The following is a 26726-nucleotide window of genomic DNA, read 5'->3' as shown; positions in this document are numbered from 1 at the left end:
AAAAATGTTCAAGTGCTACATGTGCAGATGGCACATGTTCGAATAATTCACATCCATAAGATCATCACAACTATAGGATCACTAATGAACATTTGAAATTTTGGATTATAGGTGACCCCCATCTATATGTCAGACTGTGCTAACATAGACTGGTACCAGTACCTGTGTCTGTGGGAGAAGCTGTCAGCAGATAAGAAGAGAGTGGCTGAGCTGGTTGGTGTACAGGAAGGTTTCCTGGCTAGAGCAGTACAGGGTAGGATATCTAAGTCCTCTGTACAGCAGGCCAAGGCCATGGCAGTGCATTCCAGATTTTATACTGCCCTTATGCTGCATGATCTGGTTAATGAGGTGAGTGAAGAGAAACTTGGTTTCCTAGTTTGTTTGCTTGCCAGTAATTGCTTTTGCCATTTTAAGTCAATATGAAAAAAATCTCACTGGCACAGTCTTACAGTTATTTGACTTGGTTTAAATTAAGAAGTAAACAATAGTATGTATCCAAGAATATTATTATAACACATTGCTTCTGCTTATTTACAGGTTCCACTTAATGTTGTTGCACAGTGCTATAATTCAACAAAAGGAATCTTACAGTCACTGCAGCAATCAGCAGCAACATTTGCTGGTAAGTATAATGCCCATAAATGCAACTTTGCCATTATATTCCACAAATCTATTTATCAAATTCATATGGCTTAGACTAGTTCAGCTTAAGCGGCTACGATGTCTGGCACGCCTACCGAAGCTGCTAAATGAAAGTTTATTACCCCCTAGCAGCTTCAGTAGGCGTGCCAGACATCTAAACCGTTTTAGTTGATTGCAATTTAGCGAGAATCCCCCTGGAGATAGGTAGATCCACAGTTAGTACGATAGGGTCTGGGAATGGTCCCTTAAATTATCAGAATGAAAAATAAATGGTGTGAATAACCAGGTTTTTGTCAAGTTATATCTCTCTTTTCATATTTACTAAGGTATGGTGACAGTGTTCTGCCACAGACTGGGGTGGATCAATCTGGAGCTACTGTTATCCCAGTTCCAGAACCGGTTGACCTTTGGCATCCAGCGTGACCTCTGTGACCTTGTGCGTATCTCTTTGCTGAATGGTCAGAGGGCAAGAGTTCTCTACAACGCTGGTCACCAGAGTGTGGCTGCACTGGCCAACGCTGACCCTGCTGAGGTGGAGCAGACACTCAAAAATGCTGTCCCCTTTCAGAGGTCAGTTGGAAAATACCTTAATATGGCTTAAAATGAAGCAAATGAGTGGGTTTTTCTGAATTGTTTTATTAGAAGTGTCATTAAGTTACAATCTTTTTAGCAATGGCTGTTATCTTGTTTTAGGTAAAAAAAACGAACACATTAGAATTGTGACCAACAATCACTAAGCATTAACATATTTATCCTATTTTAGCAAGAAGAAGGCAGATGGTGAGAATGAGTGGGAAATGAAGGAGAGGTTGAAGAGCAGGTGTATCTGGCTCACAGGGAAGAAGGGGCTCACAGAGCATGAGGCAGCTGTACTGATAGTAGAGGAGGCCCAACAGTTACTGAAGGAAGACCTGGCCCTGCTTGGTGTTGCCTGGAAACCTAGTAGTCAGTCTAGTGAACAACAGATGGACACAAGTATAAACACTAGTAAAGACAGAAGTGAGGCCTTGCAGTGCTCCCACAGAACACCAGCTACTGGCAGGAGTAATGGGCCCCATAACACATCTGTTCAGAATGACAAAGAGATAGTGACTCCTGTTAGGGTTCTTGTTAGTCCAATAACACATCCTAAAGAGAAAAACAAAAGTTCTGATGGATGTGCCAAAGTAGTGCATGTCAGTAGTAAACAGAAATCCACTTTGGATTCACTTGATTTACATTCTGAAAACATGCCCGACAATTACAAGAAAACAAAAAGAAAATCATATGATAAAAATGTGAAAAGTGGTGAAGGAAAGAATTCAGATTCAATTCAAACTGCTAACAGTGGTAACCAGAATGACAAGACTGGTGAGCAAAGTAATGTTGCTGTTAACAAAAGGAGTGCAAGTCTCCATGATGAATCTGACAGTTGTATCCTCCAAGACAAAAAGCAGCATTTGAAAACTGAAAATACTGATTATAGAGAAAAATACAAAGATGGGAAACAGTTTGTTCAGCCTCTTAAAAGAAGTAACAGTGAATTAGTTGTTATGGCAGAAATACACAATGAAGCACAGGGAACTGTCCAGTGTTCAGGAACAGAAAACTATCCCCATTTGAATGAAAATGGCAGCAAAGTTGAGACCAGTCAAGTACAGGGTGTATCATCAGACATAATAACACCTGTTAAAGTTCAAAAGTGCCAGACTGAAGGAGTGCCATGTGAACAGCCTATATCACCAGACTTGTACTCAGTGCCTGAAGAGTTCAATGATAGTTTTGAGGTGAACACACAGCTGATGCAACAGCTGCTGGTCAGCTGTCCCAGTGATACTGCCACAAACAAGAACTGTAATTATTCACAATTATTACATGATAATAAACTTATTCAGACCAGTGATGTAATTATACAAACAAATTCTACAAAGAAAAATTTTACAGACAATTTATTACAGAATACTTTACACAATGGACTTGCATATGAATATTCTAATAATGACAAAGCAGTAAGTCACCTGCTTGAGGAAAGTAAAACAAACAGACAAAGTGTCTCCAACCTTTTTGTTGACAAAGACATGAATCTGCATGCTAAGCAATCAGATCAAGATTTGCTCAATACAAACTGTGATAATAAGGAAACGGCTCCCAATGAAACCATTCCAAAGCATGTCTGTGATAAAGCATTTAAGAAACCCAAAGTTGACCAGATTACCAATATGGTAGTTGTGAGTCCTGTGAAGGAATTGGGATGTGAGGGAAAGAATAATGTCATAACTCCACCCATGTACTCTGAAGAGTTAATGGATTCTCTAGACTCTGATTTACAATTGTTTGCTGCTGGATTCAACACTCAGAAGATTGGTTTCATAGAACAGAGTGCTTCACCCTGTCTAAAGAATGCCAAACAGATAGCAAAAACAATAGCAGTTCCTTTGGCTCCTCAGCTTGGAGATACTAAACATCTTAGTGTAACAAGAGAGGAACTTGACAGCATATCAGACTCTCCTCTCCTGGTGGCAAGTAACTATGAGAAGATGGTATATAGTGAGGATGGACTATTTGAGGATTCGCTATCACAGGCAGGTGCTCTCCAGCCAGAGGCCCAGCACCAGAAGTCGGTCAGTAAACAGGGACCCCAGAACAGCAGCCTTGATGAGGTGCTCCAGCAAGACATGGCAGCAGCTATGAAGATGATGAATGAAAGTCTGTCCCCATTCCCATCTAACTCTAATCCTCCTCAAGCAAAACCTCCATCAGACATTGGTGATATGTGTAGGAATAGTAGTACACCATATGAGCCTAAAATAACACCTAAGAAACTGGGTGGTGTCCAGCCCTCTCCACATCAGATGAATGATTCTCTGACTTTCTCTATGCTTGAAAAAGCTCTGGACTGTGATATTTTGTCACCTATAGCAACTCCAGCCATGTTTAAGGCTGCTAGACAGGCTGCTGAAGAGAAGAGAAATGCAGAATACAGCAAGAAGTGTCAGTTGGCCTGTAAGCAGGAGACTTATCAAAATACTGTCACTGTAAAATATGGTGGTGGAGCTATGATAGATACACCAATGGGAAGAGGAAGTAGTAATAGAATGAAAGATAATGCAAAAGCTTGTGGTTATCAAAGAAAGAGGAAGAATTTGGAAACAAAAGAAACTGAATCGTCTCCACCTAAGAGTGTGAAATGTGGAATATTTTCAGAAAAGTCATCGGCAAAAGGGGATGAATCAGCAGAAAATGTGAGTGTTGGCAGTGACTGTGTTCCCCCCACACCCCCTGATTCCAGTGTATCACTAGCTGCTGCAGCTACACCAGAGTGTTTAAAAGTAACTCCATACAGTTTACGGAATCGAAATATGAAGGGGCAGGCAGTAAACCACATACCTCTTAAACATAGTGCAGTTAGAGCAAGACCTTCAAGAAAAATAGATGATTATTTTTGCAGTAAAAATAATGCACAGGATTTGGAAGTTGGAGGAGTGAGCACACAACCTGGGGGAAGTTTTACTATCATTGATGTAGCTGCAGACAGGCAATTGTTTGATACATTTATAGAAGAATGGAAACAGCAGAAGAAGTTTTCCATCTCAGTTGCTTGTGAAAAGTGCCCTCCCAAGCCTGTCAGTGGTGGAGGAATAGGTGGCAAAATTAAAAGGGGTAAGTGTGTGGAAGATGTTTTTTAATAACAATTTTTCTAGTGTTAGTTTTTATTGTATGAACATGAAGGAAAATTATTAAAGTATTAAAAGAAATTAATAGCCCCTGACTAAAACACCTGTTGCATGATACAAGTTATTTTTTCTTTAAAATACTTGTAATTATGAACCTCTCTTAAAATTTTATTCTGTCAAATTGTCTGCAGTTGTCTAGAATGGCACTTATATTCTAATTGCAGGAAGACCAAGAAGTAGCCCCCAGAAAGTTGAAAACTTTGTCATAGAGTGCCAGCAGTGTATGGTGGTAGGTATAGCAGTTTGCTGGGAGAGGAGAGATGCCTACTTTGTGGCCCTCAGAGATGGAACAGAAAGTGGTGAGAAGCATTTTTCTTGACATTGCTTTCACATGTTACACTAATCCCACTTAAAGTTGTGCCTACTTTTTGCCAACATTTCAATTCTTAAACAACCAAATATAAGCTAGGCAAAATTGTAGGATACCACCCTGAATTTGAGAGGTCATTGTGGTTTGTCTCTATAATCAACATGCCTTTGCCATTAGTATACAGGTGTTTCCAGTGACCCCTGAAGGTGTATAATAAGGGCTAAAACAGAACAACAGTGTTAAATTCATATTCTCCCTAACTCAGGTGATCCAAATGAAAGTCTATCAGCTCCTCCACTGGACAGCAGCCTGATACCAGGCTACAAGATGGATGCAGTGAAGTCTGTCCTAGAATTACACAGGGAAAATGGCCGCAGTATCCTGGCATTTGACATCAAGGAGCAGTACAAGGTGCTTGCCAGGGCTTGTGGGGTGTGTGTGCAAGCAGAGGTGTACCAGGACCCTAAGGTGGCATGCTGGATGATGGACCCTGGGGAGAAGGAAAAGAACCTGCACAGGATGGTGAAGAATTATCTGCCACTTGAGAATCACTTGCTGGAAGGTAAGAAGGAGTTCTCCCTTTTGACCAAACATACAGCAGTTTCAAGGCATAAGTATTAATTATTTAAATTCATCATTTGGCAGACAATCAGTTTATTATATAGCATGTCATGTCTTTGGAATTATAATAGAAAAAAGTAATTTACAAAATTTAATTAGTGTATTAAAATTGATTTATAGGCATTGGTGGAGGTATTGGGGTAAGCAGCCTTGGCATAAGCTATGAGAACCCTGGCCCTGGTAGACTGAGAGCCTGTGTGGAGTCTGTGATGACACTGCATCTCATGTCCTACTTCACAACACAGCTGCAGGAGGCTGGCCTCTACCAGGCCTTTGTGGATGTGGAGATGCCTTCTGTGGTGACCCTGGCCAGGATGGAACTCAATGGATTAGGTAAGAGGCCTCCTCCACCTGGTTCAGACTGCCAGGAGCCATTTAGATATTCACTGTAATAAATTCTAACTGGTTTCTTGTGTTCTTATGCTCTATTCTACACAAAATATTCAAAATCATTATTACAGTAAATGTTCATTAAGAATATGTGTCAATACTCCATTCCATTTTCTTATAATAACAGAACAAGCTTGTTTTTTTAACTGTGGAGGGGCAAGTGTGCTTTGATTTTTGTATAGCAAGGTAATAAATTGAGTGTTTTCAGGGCATCAAATGGTTAGTAAAAGGTCTGTTGCAGCTTGTACTTGGAAGGGACTTGTAGCACTGTTCTAAGGCAAATCGGGGAAAATCATTGTTATATTGATTCAAGTCTTGTGCAAATTGGTGATGTTGTAATGCTTTTTGGACTTTTTTCCTCAGTTAATGCAAGTCTTATTCATAATGTGACATTGATTTTGCACTCATGTGCTGGTTTAACTGTCTCATATCAGGGTTCAGTCAGGCAGGATGTGATAGCCAGCGGAGTATCATGCAGGCCAAGCTGTCTGCCCTGGAGGACCAGGCGTACCAACTGGCAGGACACCCGTTTGCTCTGTCTGCACCAGATGATGTGGCACAGGTATTTTTTAGCTTTTTTTTTTTTTTTTTTTTTTTTTTTTTTTTTTTTTTTTTTTTTGACAAGTTATTTTGTACCCATGCCATAGGTGTATTTAGGTGTTTTGACATATAGATACAACTGGAGACAACTTACTGTTGTGCACTGAAGTGATACTGAAATTTATGGAAAGTTAATGTATGGATTAGGTGCTTAACCATTAGAAAAAATCTTTTCTAAAAAGTGACTATTAAAACTTTTTATAGTTGGGCCTCCAGGGTTTATAGCAGATTGAGCCTTTGATCACTGCATTTTTATCAGGGAATGACACAGATGTATAAAATGTAAACAGGATTTAGACTTTTGTAAGTCCCTTTTTAGGTGCTTTTTGTGGAACTAAAACTTCCACCCAATGGGGACCTGTCAGCTCAAAAGTCTAGTGTTAAGACCCTGGGCCCAGCTAGGAGAGGAGGGGCAGGGAGGGGGAGACAACAGAGACAACAATACAGTACAGCCAAGGATGTGCTGGAGAAACTGCAGCAACTTCACCCCTTACCTGGCCTCATCTTAGAGTGGAGAAGGATCACCAATGCCATAACCAAAGTGGTGTTCCCTGTCCAGAAGGAGAAGATGTACAACCAGAGACTGGACATGGAGAGAATACACAGTGTGTGTCAGACACATACCAGCACAGGGAGGGTGTCAATGGGAGAACCCAACCTGCAGAATATTCCTAGGGATTTTGAAATAGTTATGCCAGGTAAATTATTGATGAAGCATTGTAGCTGTGCGATTATGAGCTTGTGTATATTTATTTATTCTCGTTTTAGACCTCCATTCTTTTTTTACAACATAATCAGTTCTAACTTATAATGATGAATTGTAAAAATTATAATAAATAACAATAATAGTTAGTTTAATTTCCTTCACATTGTATTGGTCAAATTGACAATATGGAGTTAGCCTTTTGATACAGTTTGTGCACACATACAATATACCTAAGAATTTATACCTATTGTAAGTTACACACATACTATATACAGAGCCTGTTGATTTTCAGGTGTCATAGGTGAGAGTCCTCCCCAGGGAGCATCTGTACCTGTGGCAGGTTTAAGTAAAAAGCAGGGAAGCAGACGTTATGTGGCACCTAAGCAGGTGTCCAGGTGTCTGTCTGACTGTCCAGCACCTTCGTTTTCAGTCAGTATGAGACATGCCTTTGTGCCTTTTGAAGGTGAGTACAAGGATGTTCAATAAATCTTTCTAATATCTTGTAGAATGTTGTTAATTATGCTCATTTCCATGTTATGAGAACTTCAGCAAGATCTATGCTAAAACCATGCACAAAATATATACAGTTGGTTATTGATAAGATCAGAGATTCATTTTACCAAATCCTACAAAATTATTTGCTTGTAAATAGACATTTCACAAAACTTTTGATGATGAGAAACTTAATGATTGAAAAGGAATATAATAGATGAAATCAGTTAAAAATGTGTATAGCTTCGTCCATTTATTTATGTATCATCATACAGGTGGAGTAATCTTGGCAGCAGACTACTCCCAGTTAGAGCTAAGGATGATTGCCCATCTTTCTAAAGACAAGAAGCTAATCAGCATTCTCAACAGTGGTGGGGACGTATTCAAGATGATAGCTGCTCAGTGGCAGTGTGTTAGTGTGGAGGAAGTCACTGCAGCACAGAGACAGCAGGCAAAACAGGTACATCAATCCACACACTCTGTGATTGACTGCCAGCAGTTCAACATTTATTGCATTAGTATGAATAAATTGCTTTCCAGCTCTGTAGGTATAATGTAGCATTTTTGCCTTATAATCACCGAAAGATGAGTAAAAGTAAAATTGATTGTAAAAGCCACAGAAACACATTTTTAAAACTTTGGCATTGGATTGAGAGCAGTGGGATGGAAGTGATATTGATTAAGATGTCATTGTTTTCTAGGTTTGTTATGGCATGTTGTATGGTATTGGTCCCAAGGCACTGGGAGAACAAATAGGTGTAGAAGAGAATGATGCAGCTGCATTTATTGAGACATTCAAAGCACGTTACAAAGGTAAACAGAAACTCATTCCACTTAAAATTTCTGAAAGTCCAAAAATATAATAATTGGAGCTGATGTCCTTCTCGAAGTTTCTGATGTCTTGTCTTGAAGAGGTTGCCAGATGGTTTGATCTTAAGTAAAATTGTCCTCTCTCAACCTGTAATAGTGTACTGCTTTAGGTGAGTTTTTTACTGCAGGTATGAGACAGTATCTTCAGACCACTGTGGAGCAGTGTAGAACTCTGGGATATGTTCAGACTGTCACAGGACGCAGGCGATACCTGCCTGGCATCAAGGATACTAATCCACATGTTAAAGCACAGGTAAAATTTAAAAAAAATTCATTTGTAACATTCTAAAATTTTCTTCATCTATTTTGTTGAACATAAGTTTTACTTATAGGAATGGTTAAGTTTGGTCAGTTTGGGTGAAATGATCCCCTCCAAAATATAATGCAAGTAAACGCCTGATTGAAGTAATGGAGAACTATATAAACTTACCTTTGGAAATGGAAACTGTGAAAAAATTGTGCAAAGATTAAAAAGGCAGGAATACAAGCATTGTTTTCTACCTATACGGAGCTGGATAATCTGTTGCAACTTTTTAATTTGAAATATCCCATCTATTCCCTGTCAGGCTGAGAGGCAGGCAGTGAACACCACAGTGCAGGGCTCTGCAGCAGATCTGGTCAAACTGGCCATGAACAGGATAGACAGCATCTTGATGGAGAGGTTTCCTGACACAGCTAAACCACACCTTCACAAGCAGTTCGAGTCTGTGGGTCAGTTGATGTGATTCGGTATCTCAGTGAATATCAAAGTATCATGCCTGCTATTATATGTTTTTTTTTACTCATAAACTAAAGAGGTGCTTTGTTTATCACCATTTGTTATATTCAGAACTTTGATTTTGGTCTAATGTTTGTCATGTATACTTTTTAAGAAAGAGAATAATTGGTTTTTAAGTGTTTAATCACATAAGTTTTCATTATTGCTTTATTACGTTTTTTGACACAGACACAAGGCAGAGGGTCCACTCAAAGTCTGACAATAATGGAAAACCGAGAGGAGGGTTTTTTATTCTACAGTTGCATGACGAGCTGATCTATGAAGTAGCAGAACAAGACTCTATGGCAGTGGCAAAGATTGTCAAGAACAACATGGAGAATGCCATGAGCTTCTCTGTTCATTTACCAGTCAAAGTCAGCATGGGACCCACATGGGGAAGTCTTAAAGAAGTGGATGTGTGAAAAGAAAAGAACTATCAATCTTCAAAGACATTGACTATGAAGGAAAAGGACTTAATTATATGAAGAATATATTAGTTTTGGAAGAGACATTACAGCTTAGAATTCAAGAGATAGTCTCGTTAAAAAAAATTGGCCTTACAACTTGCAAAGAAACTAAGCTACCAAGCTTTATATTCAAATATAACATTGTATTATTTGAATTATACGTTTTAAAATATTCAATTATTGCTTGTATATTTATTCAATTATTTTAAATTATTGCAGTAACAGGCATCTTGTATCATAATGAAGATAAAACACTTATTCTGTCTGTGCATATATCATTAATATATTTATTTACAGATGTTACAAAATGTTTTCCCCATTTTTAAAGTGGGATTATCTTGGAATTCAGGATGTGGACTGATCCCTACATCATATGTCAAGGTGCTTTCAAATAACTGACACTGTGCACACTATTTTTTCTTTCAGTACATTTCACTTGAAGCACTTACAAAAAAACTGTACATTAAACAAATAAAGGACATGAATATCAGTTATAGTATATGTTTAATTATAACAGACATATATGCATGTAAACTAGTGACAGACTAGAAAAATGCACATTCAGGTGCATACAATGTGACCAGCATCAAATAGTTGTAGGTGCTTTTGATAATTATTAGGAACATGTATATTGTATGAAAGATATGCTATTCATGCATGTACATTTTTTTTTTTTGCAGAACATGGATATATCTTTTATCACAGAAGTAGTACTTAAAAATTTTACTACATGGCATTTCAAATATAATTTTAAGTACAGTTTGAGCCACTACTGACTGTGTTCTGTACATGAATAAAATTAATTTTTGTCTGATGTGCCTTCTAATATATATTCAAAACATATATTCCTGAATAAGATTTAAGATAGATAAGACAAAGCAATATATCTGATAGAAAGGTTCCACTATCAAATCGCTACTTCACTAACAATAAATAAATTTAGAAACGTTTTACCCTTGCAAAAAAGAGCATCTTCATTTCTCTACTGCAAAATATCAATAAAATCAATTTCAATTTAATGAAAAAATCATAAATGGATAGAATTTGCGCTGTTCTGTCTAAAGCCTACCTGGCATGGATGCCTCAAAGTAACCTTGAGCCGCTTATCCAGAATATGTATATCAAATGTTTAATATACATACATGTCCAATATCACAAGAAAATAACAATGTATGAAAAGTGAACAAATAGTTCAATGGATTCTTAAACAATTCATAACATTGTATGAAAAGTCCTGATATTTAAACTACTGTTTTACATCCTACAATCCACATTTATCCTACTTGAACTACAGCTAAAACTGTACATGTTAATGTATTATAAAACCTTGGTATACGCTAATAGATCTCCAGTATAGAACTTTGACTTCTTTTAAATGTCCGTTTCCTCATATTTTTTCTTGGATTCTGTATGCCTACTAACTTCTGGATGGAGTTCTTTGAAGTGTAACAGTTTGTGAGGAGATAACGATGATCTTAACAATTCTTCAATGTCATTCAGTTCACTTTCTTTGGCCTGCAATAAAAATAAATACTATAAAAGAAAAAGAAGCTTGCACTTCATATTCTGCCTTTTGTTCAAATATTCAACCACATACCTTTTCTTTAAAAATTGTGTCACAAACAGAATATGCAATATTCTTAAAACATTATTCACTTGAAGGGACTATATGAAGGATACTCTGTGAGCTGAAGTCACCAATTTTGATTGCCTGCACTGTTGCCCCCAAGGCCATGAAAACCAATTCTTAATTGCAAGCAAAGCATTGTTTACTAAATACCCTTTGGTAATATGAGCGTTCTTGTTTATGGGCCTGTGAAGTCTAGGTTTCTACCTTATAACATTTCTTTCTTAGAGGGATCACTAAACATCACAGAAATATAATAAATTCCACCAAACAGTGGTTATCACAATTATTCTGAAATCTGTGCTTACTATCAGACCACAAGGCCTACCCTCCATAACAATCTCTTAATAGATTATTACAAAAAAAAAAAAAAAACACTTTTTATGAAAAAAAAAAATCATTAACCATTGGTAACTATGGGAAAATCATGGTTTACTCCAGGAAAATCCATCTTACGGCACTTTGCCAGCCAAACTGAGCTTTAAGAAAATTACGTCAGTCTCCAGTTCACTACATTTAAGTGGACTAAAAGCATATAACGTTAGAGACAATAAAACTGTCACTGATGTCAAGGAAATTCATTGTTTGTATTTTTACTTTTTCTTCATTATTTTCCAGCATAATTAATTGCGTGCTATCTTTAAATCTTCCCTACCTTTAATGTTCTGCTCAATGCCTGTAGTTTCTTTGCCTGCATCATGTCCGTGCTCTGTCTCTTATTACTGTGGAGCACATGCAGGGCACTGGTGCGTCGATCTTTGAGATTAGCCCCCACCAGATCTACATCTGCATTGTGGATACTTTTACACATAGTTTTAAAGTCATCATGTCCAGCTTTGGCTTTTTTCCTCAATGTGGCTCTACCCTCTGAAGTGTCCACTACTATACCTGCAAGGTCAAGGTGAGGTCAAATATCTCATTACCATTACTAGTTTTGAACAACAACTTTTAACATGACAGATATTTTTCTGCCCTCTAATTAACTTTAACCAAATGTCAGATGTTTTATTCAGCCCATAGTAAAAATGTTTCTGTTGTCATAGTAACCAAATATCATTATCTAATTCACAATAACACTCAGAGCTGAACTGTTCAAATGATAAATCCCTTTACATTTCACATTACTTTACTTAACAGATATACAATACTTAAAACAGTTATGAAAAAAAAAATTAGAAAAATTTCTTTTTGTAAAAGGAAAAGAAAGATTAATGGTTAGATGCACACCATCTTCATTATCTTCAACAACCACAAGAGAAGTGTTATCTTTGGAATGTTGTCTTTCACTGTTATTCAGCCTCAAGCTGAGAACACTGTCCTCCTCAGATATCAGGCTCAGCTGGTCATCAAGGACAGCGGGTTGTTTGATCAGGCGGGGTTGCTGTGTAGGTCCTCTTCCTTCTGAGTCACTCTCATCACTTTCACTCAGTTCACAATATGGATCTTATGAAAATGTCAAAAGTTTCAAAGTTTCAAAGAGATATTTTACTACTTTTAGAATAATCAACTTTAATGTGCTTTCTTTTTGTCCTAACTGACACAAAGAACTGTGAAAAGTATCATATTCTTATCAGATGACTTATGATAGATTTTTTATTATTTATTAAATGTAATGTTATACTCTTTATGCATATAAAAAATAACTTCAGTGATTGATCCAATACATTATTGGGCAAAGAGGCAGAATAATTTTGTATTAAATGCACATACTTTCCACACCCACTGCTTTTTCTCCCAGATTAACATGTCCTGCTGTCGTCACAATGTTACTGGCATCATAATTAATGGCAGCAAGGCCCATTTTATTCATCCATCTGTGAAAATCAATTAACAATTTTATATATATTTTAGTTTTAACATAAAACTAGACAGCAAAGCTGGCAAATATAGCTGGCAAAGCTGGCACCAAAAAGGAAGAAACATAAACAAAATACATGCAAAAATTAATTATTACCATTATGATAAAAGTAATTCAATCATGCTGTTTCCAAAGGAGAGCTGTCTCTTTATCAAACAAAACCACTCAGTAAAATTGAAGTTAAACAAAATATGGTTTTGTAGTTACTGTACATGTCAAGCTGAATGTTGCCAAAATTGTGCAAAAAAAAAAAAAAAAAAAAAAAAACAGAATAATTACCATAAATGTAAACCAATCATGCTAATTTTCAAAAGCAACCTGCCTCTTTCCTAAACAGAGCCCCCTCAAAAAATTTACAGTAAAATGAAAATATGGTTTGACACGGACAGACAATCTGGTCAGAATATATACATATATAAAAATACAGGTTGCAAATTACCTCAGCTGGGGTAGTAGTTGGATAGAATTAATTTTCACATAAGTATTCCACAGAAACTATGCAAATCTACAGTAGTGAAGTTAATCTAAGTGTGCCACTTACTTAACCATGTCTTCCTGGCGATCAGAAGCAAAGGAGAAACTTGAGCCAGCATTACGGACCTTAAAGGCACTGCAATATACAAACATTTAATCAATTTGGATTGCACTGGATTTATCATGGACCACGACCCTGTGAGAGAAAACAAAACTGGAACAGATTCAAAGTCATTAAATTGATGTATGAATGACAACTACTTTTAATTTCACCTATTAGGTACTTGACTTTGATACTGCAAAGAAAAAATTCATGAATGTACCTGGTTTATTACTGAGTAAACAATAACAATGGTATCATTCTTGACAATGATATCATTAATGACTTACTGCTTTTTAGTCCTCCTTTTATCAAGTATAGGGGAAACCTCATAGCCAGGTAGAGCTAAGAACACTTTTGCAGTGAGATCCTATAATAAATACCACAAAATACTTAAATTATGAATTTGTACTATTTATTACTATTAGCTACAAATTCTTGGCAAAAATTAAAAATGACTCCATAAGTCATTGTATTACAAATGTGACTGCAAAACCTGCTCATTATCATCTCTCTCTTGATTCTTTCTATCCTCTATATGTATATTATCTTCTTGTTAGCCAAATACAACAAAAAAGTGAAAAAGTAAAAATAACACTCCTTACCTCTGGTGACTTGTATATGTAAACATAATGTTGTTTGAGCACACACCACACTTTGTCCCATGCACTGGTGTGAAATAAACCTTTCTCTCTCATCATATATAACCAGCCCTGGCAGTCTCCCTGGCCCAAGTCTTTGCATGAGATTCTACGTCTGCTGCCTCCAATTCTGGATTTTGCGGAGGATTTCTTTGGTCTTCTTCGAACCACAGGAGACTAAAACAGATAAAACCATATCTTTTTTTTTTTCTCCACAAAAATGATGGATAAGTCAACTCAACATCACATTTAATTATATGTAAGTTGAGGCACAACAGGTAAAGCTGCCTTCCTAACCAAATGTAATAATTTCAGCATTATTGGCCACACTAAAAGAAGATTATGATAACAGCTCTGAGCCTGGCACAGAATCTGATATGATTAGGTGCAATTAAAACTGCTATCAGGAATTACACAATATCCATATCATCTCATAAACAGGAGAGGCAGGTGATAAATTACAAGACCTTTCCACTTATGGTCTAGCCACAAGGCTGCTGAGGCCATATATATATATATATATATAATTGTTCAGTTTAAAATTAAAGGACATACATTTATCAATTTAAATATTATCTATGTCAGCTGGTGTAAAAAAAGATCTAACTTTTGATTTTCAAAGATAAACATAAACTATACACAGTGGCAGTGGAAATTTTCAAATGTTTCTGTTCACTATCTTACTAGACCTCGTGTAAATATTGCATTATTTGTAGAAATGTTTGTCCTAAGCTAATTGGTGAATAGCCACAAATGTTTCCTTTCAATTTATACCTGACATGAAATAAAATTTATAGTATAGTGTATTGAATTGTATTGTATTGTTGCCTAGGTCTGGTTTTTATTTTTCATTCAAAACATATTTTGAAATGATAAAATGATGAAATGAGTAACATGCAACATACCTCATCATCAGCTTTGGCAGCACCGGGTACAGCAGGCACCTTCTGGAGAACACCACCCACTATCTTCACAGTATAGCTTTATATTCAACAAAAAGTCAAAAATATATCTTGAAGAAATGCCATTTCTCTACAAAAGGGCATACAATCCACACATATTTAAACAGATTCCTCAAGTTGGAACCCAAATTATGTTTTGTATAATATTAGTTGCTCATGACATGACATCTCAGGAAGTACAGGAGAAATTACGCATGCACACACACATTTAGCAAAATTTCATCTATTATCAGTTTAATGGGTACCTGCTGCTCTGGTCTCCCGCTATACTGTCAGTGGGTGCAGGGGGTGGAGTCTCTACAGCCACATTGCCATTACCACTGGGCTTATTCTGAGGTGGCAAAAAAAGGAATAAGTTTCCATAAGTGCATTTAATACTTTTAAATTTTGTTCTCATTTCTTTTCAAGTTGATATTTCTGATAAAGTTGACTTCATATACTCCCACTCAATTTTACCAAATCTTTTGACATACACAGTACATGTATGCCACAATCACTTAAAGAAAATTCTTACAGTATCTTCATGGCATACATTTGATAATCGTTCTCTGCCCCAACACTTAAATTCAGATATTTATCAATGTTCTGAACCTGAAAAAAGAAAAGAACACTCACTGCCTCTGCCCTCTTCACTGAATCAAGCTTCCTGATGGTGAGTAGCTGAGGCGATCCACTGCTATCCATACCTCCAGCTACCTCCCTGGCTGCTGCCTCTTGGGATCTCTTTACCTTGGGCGAGGACTTGGAAGGTACCTTGAGTTGATTCTCTTTGCGCTGTATGACTGGGGAGCCAAATGGGCTGTCTATGCCGTGAATATCCTCCAGGTGTTCACCAAATGCAAAACTCTTAGCTGTGGAGAAATAAAATTTTGGTAAAATGAGAAAAGATATGTTATATTATTATAGTTCATTTTTATCCTTACTGACAGAGAGAAAAACTGTTTTTTTTTTTTTTTTTTTTTTTGCTTTTACATTGCAAAAATAACTGTGCAGTAATTCAATCTTATTGATCAACTAACTGCTAAAAAGAATTCTATTTGAAAAGAATCTAGTGTAATATACAACAAAAGAAATTGTCCATCACCCTATCAATCATATACAAAAACTGAGCATTCATAAAAAATTAAACACATCAGTTTAATATGTCCTTTTTTCTACTTCTGGAATTTGAAAATACTGAATCAACTATACTCTATACATAAAATCTGATTGCCCTTTTTACTTTGACAACTTAGATTTTCAATCAAAATAGAGCAACTGATCACTGCATTGTATTTGAAAATATTGAAAGTTCATATATGTGCAGGGTTTAGAAAAGGAGGATTTTCTTCTTGACAAAGGTCCAAATAGTTGGCAGATTTTTAAGCAGCAAAAATAAAAATAAATAAATGAAAAAAATAAAATAAAATAAAATCTAATGAGGTGATATCTCAACACAATTATTCCATCAAGGATGAAAATCTGAATGGCAATGGAAAAGAAAGGAACCGGCATCAATTTTATTTGCATATTCTTCTTACTTGATCATAAAATCAAATTTTTTTCGCACAAAGACTGTTGGTTGAAAAAGTGATTAAACTTTATAGCTGGATCAGTTTCTCAAGTTTGCCAAGTTAAGTCACAGAACAAGAATAACAATACAGTCAATGTATGGGAATGGAAAAATATATTCCATTTGCTAAAGCAAGGGATACATAAAGTAAAAGGTCATACCTTCAAATCTATCATTTAAGCCTTCATTCAGTAATATTTTAAACAAGCAACACTGGATTGTATAAATTTACTTCAGCAACTAAATATGTTATATAATCATAGTCCAAGTGGAAATATAAACTGGCGTGCAATTGTTGTATATTGTACCATTAAACTAATTACATGCACAACCTTTGAATTAAGTCAAAAGTAAGGGAAAAAAGCAACCATTCCCATGCCTGACTGTTTCCAAGCCAACAATGTACTCAGTCCTGTAGAGCAAATATATACACATGTACAACTAATTACTTATCTTTTTAACATTTCTTTAAAAGAGCATGGTTCATATAATGGCATGTTTTTTGTTTTATTTTCGATAATGATTACATAATACATCCATATAATGCATATATGTGATAAGATACTAGGTAAGGATACAATCCCATATATACTGCATAGCAATATGCTGATTTAAATATGTGGCAAATGATATTAAAACAAAAGAACCAATAAATAATAATTATAATAAAACACCCTTATAGCATCAGCTGTCTTCATGATAATAGACAAGGGTTATCATCTACTTACTTGGTGTCAATCCTGTGGCAGCAGATAGAGAAAAACACATTGGTCAGGGTAATATATATCAGAGAATCAATAAAACAAATATAAGGAATCACTAAGCTGAAGTCTGACTCACTTGGTAATGGAATATACTATATGGATACATTCATCCCAAAAGATAAGTACGTACGGATTTGTATACCCTAGAAATGCAGTGTTACTGGCAGTTTTTTAACAGTATATATGTATGTATATTTACGTAATGTATATTAATAACATTTATCTGGCCAATTCATAACATCAACATAAAATGTTGTATTTCCAAATACAACAAATATGTACTAGCTACAAAATATTTTGGAAAAATGTTGTGGGGTTGAAATTTTGTTTGCTGTGCTTCTGAAACAACAGTGCACAATATTCACACCTTTGTTATTTTATATAATATTAATAAACTTAAGATATCTTAAACTTATCATTTCCCAAAGAAAATAAAACAATGAAATATAGAAAACTTAGCAGAGTTATTAAAAATAACCAAAGAGGGCAAAAAAAATGCTTAACTTACTTTTCTTGTCTCTCTGCTCCCTGGCCTCAGACAGATCATAGACGGTCTCTGCCTCTGGGGATGCTATGGTGTTCCCTCGTGGACGACCTTCTTTTAGTTCATGCAGTTTTAATGAAGGTCGCTTGATGGTGGGAGACCCTCCACTCACTGTTGCACGTCGCTGTTTGGCATCTAACTGTGCAAAATTGGGTGATTCTGAACCACTGCGAAACACATCATTGTCATCTTCTACCTCTCTGTGAAAGAAAGCATTGTTCTTATCATCTCATTTTAATCTTAAAAATAGAGCATACTTTCAAAAAGCAATACTGGATACATGAATGATCATATAATAAAAATTAAAGACTAATTATTATATTCATCTTGTACCTTTTTAAGTAAGTAATGCCAAGAATACAGTAGGCTAAGACCACACGGGTTAACATCACATGTGTGTCCTAGGGTCACATTAATTTTATCAAAACTACTACACAGTTTTCTTTAAAGACAACATGTAAATATTAGAAATCCTTAAATGCTGCAATTAATCATTTTGGCTTCAAAACCAGAAGAACTTAAAACATTACATTTAGGAGTTTGTATACACTGTAAACCTCTTTTTCATAATTAGCCATTACTACATAAGAGTACTAGTACATGATCAACATGTAACTATTTAAAAACAACTCTGCCATATGAATATGAATGACATCTTAACTAAAAATTCAGTACATATACAAACCTGAAACTGAGAGTGCAGTACCAAGCCCCCATATTTTTTCTTCAGAGTAAAACCACCCACCCACACTCTCTTTTTACATATAAATCAATATGTGCTTCTAACGGCTGCCATATTGCCCCACTAGATGAGTGGCTAGCTGTTCTGCCTTACACAAGTACCACAGAGTTGCATTATTGACATTCACATCATATACACTGCCTATTACTCATGATCTTTCCATATAGTCCAACCTTAACTTGATCATCCATTAGAGTATTCTGAAAGGATTTACAGCAGATTGAACACAATCTTTCTAGTGCAAATTGGTCTGTCTGGTGCAATATCCAATATTTCAACTTTTATTGATCAATATCATTATCATTTTTTAATGTCAAGATCATTTTCTGGGTTTAATAACTTACTGATATAACTTAATTCTGGAACACTGACAGCATCACCTGATCTTAATGTGCAGTTTCAGTATTAATTTCTTTAGTTTTTTTCTAAACCTAAAGGAAGAAAGGAAGGAAGTGGGATGAGTAATAACAAGTATATTTCTTTTTAATCAAAGTCCAAGATGGCCCTGTCTAAATGTAATGCAGGAAAAAATATTGAATGCTAAAGATAATCCTACATAAACAAACAGAGACAGTGGGCAAGAAATCAATTGATAAACTATCTGGACCAATGACCACCTGTTAAATTTTGAGAGGATCCAATCAATTCATCAATGGAAAGCATTTTGGCAAGTTAAGTAAAAAAAATCTCCTCTATCTGATGCATGATGAAAGCTCTGAGGAACATTTAATTAGCTATGCTGTTTCTCTTAATATCCTGTCAGGAAAAGAAGTTTGGAAGTTTGCTATTTTAGCTGCCGAACTATGATCTGAGATATTTACAGAATTCCCATAACATGATAGGTAATCAAGTACTGACAGTTTTCCCTATCACAACAATACGTCCTAAGCAAGCATTTTTCACAAACTTGAAAGACAGATGAAAAAAAAAAATCACTGGAGATTGAAGGAAGGGGGAGGGGGGTTATCAATTCACCTATATGTGACAAGATAAGACTGATTAAGTCATGAGTTCAATATTATACTATCAGACAATTCAAGTGATAGAACAACCAAATGGTCTTACTTGACATTCAAACTGCTCAAAGTCAGATATGGATAAGTCACAATGGTATGAGTTAGCCTCAATGAAAATAAGGATATGTACCAGTACTAGCACATTGTAAGACTATAGTCTTGGGGCTGTAGGCACTTGTGACTTGTTAGTGTTTCTTATGAATAAACCATCTGTAACAACCTTTAAGGACTGACTTAAAAATAGCGCAGCCCTTGATAACTATCATACAATTTTAACATGCACTGTTTTATAATTAACACATTAAAAGTTAACCACATTTACCTGGATTTATGCAACAAACAAAATTCAAGTTTTAGCCAAATCAAACTGTTCATACATGTACAATCCAATTATGGATTACCAAGGAATATTAGTTAGAACCAGCTACATAAGACAATTTCAAATTTGATAAAGAACTCTATCTCTAAATCAAACTCTATAAATAGCATATATTCCGTGCATCACCTCAACTTCCAGGAGCAATTTTCAATAACAAATGAGAAAGTGATGAAAAGTATGTCAATTCCGTGCACATATACTGCTACTACATCACATGATCTCATAAGTACCTTAATTTTAAATCTGTTTAAATATTTACTGCACATACTATCCACACTGATACCACTCACACCAGATATACAACTCACTACCTTTGATATCATCAGTAGCCACATTCCACATACATTTCACAACAGAGATATTATGTCACTGAAGAAACACCCCACAATAAATAAAGAACATCAATCAGTGTGTTTTTTTTTAAGAACCCTACATGTATCTCCAAAAATATCATTATTTGCAGGAAATTGTCTGTGACCGAAATACTATTGCTATGATACATCACTTTGTTTGGTATCTTACAGGTAAGTCACCTAACTGTTTTGTACAGGTGAACATGCCTCTGTGACAGGTGTATACAGGTATATCTGGTGACCCAGGTAACACCACTACATGGTGCCCTCAATTACTCTACTCCTCAATAAGTATGTCTATCTAACTTCCTGAACTTCAGATGAAAATTGCAAAACAAGAGTCAACTTCACATACCTTGTGTGCTGTCTGTGTGCTAACAGGTTTAAAGAGTTGCTTCTTGACAATGAGCGTTAAAAAAGGATATAAAATTTGTCCCAAATTTTCTTCTTACTAAGTAAACTTGTACTGCCATGTTAAGGTGCGAAGCCCAATGCAAGGTTGGTGAAATAACTAGGTCATGGTGCAAATATTTATTTGCATAACAAGCTCAGAAGCTGTAAAACCAGGAAGTATTGTCCCAAAATAAAAGGAAATGTAAAAGGGAAAGGAAATAATGGTAAATGGAGGTAAAATCCAAAATATCTCCGTTTACCATTTGCTGCATGGACAAAATATAGGATACAGAAAAATATCTGACAATTAATTTTTCTAGTATTATAAATGATATATTTAAACATTATCTTTTGCATACTTTAAAAATATTGCCATAAAAAAAATGACATTTACCAAATTTGAATGGCATTTTTAATGTTTTTCCCTGATGCTTAGTCAGAATTTCCTCATTTCCACAAACAGATCCACTCAACCTTGCCTCAATCTGCATGTCATACAACTGAAATCTATGTGTACACATCATATCTACTGTACCTGGTAATCTTACTGAACAACTAACCAATTTGAACTATATTACATTGTAGAGCAGCCACTTGGGTTTCAATTGAATGTTCATAAGGCAATAAAATTGCCCAGTTCTGTCATTTTAGTGAAAGGTGTATCTTCAAAAAATGTAAACAGTTTTTTTCTGACCTTTTTAATGTCAATACAGTTAAAAGCATTTCTATCACACTGGACAAACAATTCAATCTCTTCAGAAAATGTGAATAGTTTTTTAAAGATTTTTAACAGCAGAGTCATAATTTATCAGTTTCCAAAATTGACAAACCCATTTGAAAAGGCAATGGTAACTTTTTACTTACCCTGAACAAATGCAGCAAAAACATGCTCTTAATGTCATCAGAAACATAATAAATTATATAAAACTGTCAATTGAATTGTGTAGCCATTTAAAACCTTAACTTAACTCATGATAAGACACCATGCTATATCAACCAGGAAAACACTGAACTTGAAAGGCAAAGGTTGAGTAGTCTGCACAATGGGGCAGGCACATAGATATTATTGAAGTATAAAGATAGCCCTTCACTACATACTGTTTGTACAAACCATTCTAAAATGCATGTGTACATGCTCCTGTCTAAGTCGAGCTGCATCAAAAAAATAAGATCATGACCAATAATGCTCAAGTCAGGCTCAGTTCAAAAAGACCACATTAAGAACTAAATTAAGTTCTATATATCAATAATAATTTTATCAATCAACAACTAATTTTGCTGCAAGTACATGTAACATCATATTTTTTAATGTCTGTTGATTGATCTGAGTCAGCTATAAATCCACCTGAAACTCTTTACAACTGCTTACATAATGAGGTCTATCTGGTGCTTAAAAACAAACATATGGTTCCCTTCTCTCATAAATAGTCACTGACTTTGGTATATGGCAGGAAATACGTATACATAACAAATATTTCATGGAACAGTGTTAACGTAGGTACATACACACTCCCAGATACTAGGGAGGTGGTAAAATGGCCATTCTATGCATCTAACATGCTGAAAACATATTACATTGTGGTTAGCAATGACCTGAACCTATGCCCAGGTAGCTATAAGCCTCTTTAAGGCCGTTTCCTTAAATGATTACTCAGTCTCAGTCATACCTTAGCCACATACTTGATAACATCAAATAAAAAGCAGTTTAGACATGCCAAATTTCCCATTAATCTACTAGTAAGCATTATGGATAAAAAAAACATCCCAAAATATTCTGTATGTCGTCATCTGTACAACTTTCTAAATGTATTTTAAAATTCTTCATTGCTTTTTTTAAGCAATATTGACCTAAGAAAATGCACATTAATGAATCTGTACATCTCTCTATTTGTCACCTGACAAATTCACATTACACATCACATGCCTGCATTTGTTCATAGACTGTTTTTTCTATTATCAAAATAAGTAATAATACACCCTCTACCTTGGAGAGAGCTGCTCCTGCTCAGAGTGTAGGAAGTTTGGTGGTAGTGGGGTTCTCACATTCTTGTCTTCCCTAGACCTCTTCTTCTGAAGTTTGGGAAATGTGGATGGCTTCTTGTTTGGAGAGCGCCGCCTACGATTAGTTGGCTGGCCGAAGATATTAGCATGTCTGGGACGTTTCTTAAGCATCAGAATGACTTCTCTTGGTTTCTCTCTCAAAATCTGTACCAATTTCTTCAGCTGCCAGCCAACCTAGAACACAGTGAAGACTACTATTATAAGTAGAAAATTATATACCACTAGCATATTTTTCATTTTATGAAATTTCATTACAAATAGAGATATAAGATGCAAATGAACTGGATGCTGCCTAATACTAAATCACACCTAGATAAAAAGACGTTTACAAAAACACAAATCTCACAAAAACATTACTGTGTAAGTAATTTCCTACCAAATAATCACACTGAAACTTGATGTGCTCCAAGTCATACTTACCACCATCTGATAATTGACCATGATGACTTCATCTCCTTCCTCAATTTTTCCACAGATGTCAGCTGGAGACTGGTCCTTTACCCCTCCTATCAGGTGCGTGCCAAGGTATGACGACTGGATATGCATACCCTGGTAATAAATTAAAAGTTCCTCACCTATAGTGTATACAAATTGATTGGACAACTGATGAAAATGATGACAACTAATTATATAATAAGATTTACTGAAGGTGTAACTGTGTATAACAGCTAAAGAGAATAGGAATTATTCTTATTATCGTGGTATGAAAAAAGAGACGAAACTTGATGAAAATTAATTACTTAAATAATAACTTAAACTAAAACTGGTCTAGCTGATGTCATCAGCCCATTTACAGTATGTTTCCTATATTTTTTAGGGCTAATAGTTCATATAATACTCTTAGACCAACAGACCAAGTCAACTTTACATAGTCAGCTATCCAGGTTTTGCAGTCTTAGCTAAGCCTAAAGTCAGTTATAAAAAAATCTCAAGATGACCAGAAAGGGTCACAGGACACTCCTGACTTCAAGGCCAGTACCTATCTGGAACACTCATGATCTACATATGAACACTTGGTTTATATCAGCAAGACCTTTATGATTACCCAGAAGGGGCCCTTCAATATAATGCATTTTCTGAGATACCTACCAGTTCCTCCTCAGGTTTCTTCCTGATGGTTGCCAGCTCTAGAGAGCATGGCTGAAGAGTAAGAGGATCCTTAGATGTGTGGATAAAATGATCACATTTGTCTGAGATCATTCGACACTGGAATAAAAAACACTACATTTGAAGAGACCCTTTTTTTACTAGTTAGTCCAAAGGAGAGGAGAAAAAAATGCTCTTTAACAAGACACTACATGTATAAACAGTCAAACCCTAAATTATTATGCAGAAACTGACTTATGTCTTTAAATTGCTTGGCTTAAACTTATCTTATATGGAGTATTAACAAGCAATCACTTATTTTCAGTTCCATAACCATGCAAAGTTTAGGGCACTGTTGATAAATTCATTCTTTTATAGATAACTGACAGACAAATGCAACATAAATAATGGCTTAAGGGGAGATATAAGAGGAATGAAAATTAAATACACTATCTACTGTACTAAACTGAAAATTTTGAAGTGTTGAAACAAACATGAAAGCTGAAATACAGTATCCAATATATCATCCATTTCATGACCCCCTCCTTTTTTTAAACAGATCTGATGACTTCTTTCTTACCACTGTTAAAATCTTCTCTTCACTCTCCAGGATATCACTGTCATCATAGGCTGCTTGGGTCAGCTCCAAGCCAAGTTTCACAAAGGCATTTCTCATTAACAGGTAATCATCACTGCTATCTTCAAATGGGGGCCTGGGATCAAATAATTAATTTTAGGAGGCACTCAAAGATAATTTCACAACACCTCCCTGAAGACCACTTCCTTTAACAATATTCATGTACATGATATTTAAATTACTGAAAACAAGATTGTTCAACTGACAGAGCTCTTACGATTTTATAACTCAAAATGTAATTTACTCAAACTAAATATGTCAACAAAACTCACCTATCAAGCCATGACACCATAGTTTTCAGTGTTGTCACAACATGAGAGATATCAGAGAGGACATCAGTTGGGAGGTAGTCAGGATGGACACTGCCATTGACTGAGGACCTCAATGATATGTTCATTCTCAAGTGATTATGGACCAGTCTAGCCTTGCCTCCAAGTTTGAGGGCCAGTGACTGCAGGTGCTCCGACTCCAAGGAATAGTGCTAAAATGTGACAACAAGGACAGTATTATTTCGACAAAAATTTCTAGTGTTTTAGTTTTTAAGATACATGTAACTGTGGGCCTGTCTAGCCTATGTCTACGAGCAAAGCAGGAGGACCCATGACTTCCAAGTCCTACACTTTGAATCCAAGGAATACAGCGATTGCTTACAAAATTCAAATACCTCTCTTTTCCAACATTTCATTTTTAAAAGATTTATCACTTAAGTTTCTCATATATGAAACCATTTTAACCTGAACCCAAAATGCTTTTCAAAATAAATTAAAATAAAATAAAATAAATAACAAATATCAAAATTAAAATTATATCCTAAGATTCTCAATAAATAATCTAATCTACACATAATCCATGTACATGAATACTCAGTATGTTATACTAGTATAGATAGTATTAAGTTGATACATTTCTACAGAAAGTCAGGGTACATGTGTAACACTAAAACACTCCTTACTCACCAGAGATGCCAACAAATTTGTTGCCTCTAAAATCATTTCTTGGTGACCAATCTTGGTAATGCCTATTCTGTCTAAGTCATCATAGGTCAGTGACATCAGATGCTTGCCATCAATGGACTCATTCAGGAAGAAATGGTAGTATGGCAGCATGGCATCGTCTAGGCCTAAGAAAATGAGCATTAACAACTAGAGCTTATTTCATTACCTGATTTGTAATTCATTGATAACAGTCTTAATAGTGTTTGTATACAAGTTTGTTTGCCTTTAAAAAGGTACGCTTGAATAAGTTAAAGTCAGTGAAGTAACAGGTGGGTGTCAAACCCCTAGCTGATATATGATACTTTTACATGTACATGTATTTATACCTGGGCAGTCAGATACAGAAAACTGGAAGTGGATGCAAACAATGTGGTTTCGTATGCAGTTTTAATTCAATCTAATCATCAGTCTAATATCCTGTCTACCGGGGTGGAGTAGAGTTTGGGTTCTAGTACTGGTATATCTAGGTTGAGGTAATTACGTTTTGTTTGTATGGCAGTGGTACAGGTAGCGCTCGAGCTTCCTTAATTGTCCCAGAGAGTGTTCAACGTTTCTGTATCTCAGATCAAGACAGTTATATTGCATCAGATTTTAATAGACAGCTTATATTTTTCATTCTGAATGTCACCCGCTGTTTATTTGGCCTTACACAACTGCATAAATGGAGCTACGGTAAAAACAACTTTTAACAAGTGTTAAACCATAACAATCAGTTGCTTGCCATGGACTTCTAAGGAGATATATTGACTAAACTTACGTCCATAAACTGACAATAAAATCTCACCTTTGAGCCATTCTGCCACTTGTTCTGGTTTCCAAATGGCAATGTTGACGAATGCCATTTTTACTGCAAGTGCAAATCTTATCTTCCGGAAATACATGTATATGCACAATGCGGTAGGAGTGACATATGTGTTTATCTCAAAAGAGACACAGCTAACACATTCTGTTTTAAATTCTCTTTAAATCAGCTT

General features: G+C 35.7%; 2 protein-coding genes across 2 annotated transcripts in view; one reads left to right on the top strand and one right to left on the bottom strand.

The window, feature by feature from the left end:
* LOC106178056 (DNA polymerase theta) overlaps positions 1 to 10382 on the top strand; it is a 24891-nt gene extending 14509 nt beyond the window's left edge. Inside the window, exons 16-30 of the mRNA XM_086999385.1 lie at positions 112 to 348; positions 538 to 622; positions 969 to 1212; positions 1406 to 4281; positions 4520 to 4654; positions 4931 to 5227; positions 5407 to 5619; positions 6111 to 6238; positions 6596 to 6974; positions 7275 to 7445; positions 7750 to 7934; positions 8176 to 8287; positions 8473 to 8597; positions 8911 to 9055; positions 9291 to 10382. Of these exons, the coding sequence (XP_086855511.1) occupies positions 112 to 348; positions 538 to 622; positions 969 to 1212; positions 1406 to 4281; positions 4520 to 4654; positions 4931 to 5227; positions 5407 to 5619; positions 6111 to 6238; positions 6596 to 6974; positions 7275 to 7445; positions 7750 to 7934; positions 8176 to 8287; positions 8473 to 8597; positions 8911 to 9055; positions 9291 to 9523 (5565 nt within the window). The 3' untranslated portion in view covers positions 9524 to 10382. The remainder of the gene's footprint in view (positions 1 to 111; positions 349 to 537; positions 623 to 968; positions 1213 to 1405; positions 4282 to 4519; positions 4655 to 4930; positions 5228 to 5406; positions 5620 to 6110; positions 6239 to 6595; positions 6975 to 7274; positions 7446 to 7749; positions 7935 to 8175; positions 8288 to 8472; positions 8598 to 8910; positions 9056 to 9290) is intronic.
* On the bottom strand, positions 9824 to 26726 carry LOC106178083 (connector enhancer of kinase suppressor of ras 2). Its single transcript, XM_086999389.1, has 18 exons — positions 26537 to 26726; positions 25714 to 25877; positions 25030 to 25238; positions 24701 to 24833; positions 24124 to 24240; positions 23455 to 23583; positions 22958 to 23208; positions 18055 to 18290; positions 15846 to 16081; positions 15476 to 15561; positions 15174 to 15249; positions 14233 to 14445; positions 13918 to 13997; positions 13595 to 13663; positions 12906 to 13009; positions 12423 to 12638; positions 11851 to 12083; positions 9824 to 11083 (listed from the first exon to the last, which is right to left on the bottom strand). The coding sequence occupies exons 1-18, from the start codon at positions 26631 to 26633 to the stop codon at positions 10940 to 10942; spliced, it is 2793 nt and encodes a 930-aa protein (XP_086855515.1). The 5' UTR covers positions 26634 to 26726; the 3' UTR covers positions 9824 to 10939.

Source organism: Lingula anatina, chromosome 1, assembly GCF_051362555.1.
Source record: "Lingula anatina isolate TDL-2025a chromosome 1, LinAna3.0, whole genome shotgun sequence".
Lineage (NCBI taxonomy): Eukaryota > Metazoa > Brachiopoda > Lingulata > Lingulida > Lingulidae > Lingula > Lingula anatina.
Note: the sequence above shows the minus strand (reverse complement) of the source record. Positions and strands in the feature narration are given on the sequence as shown.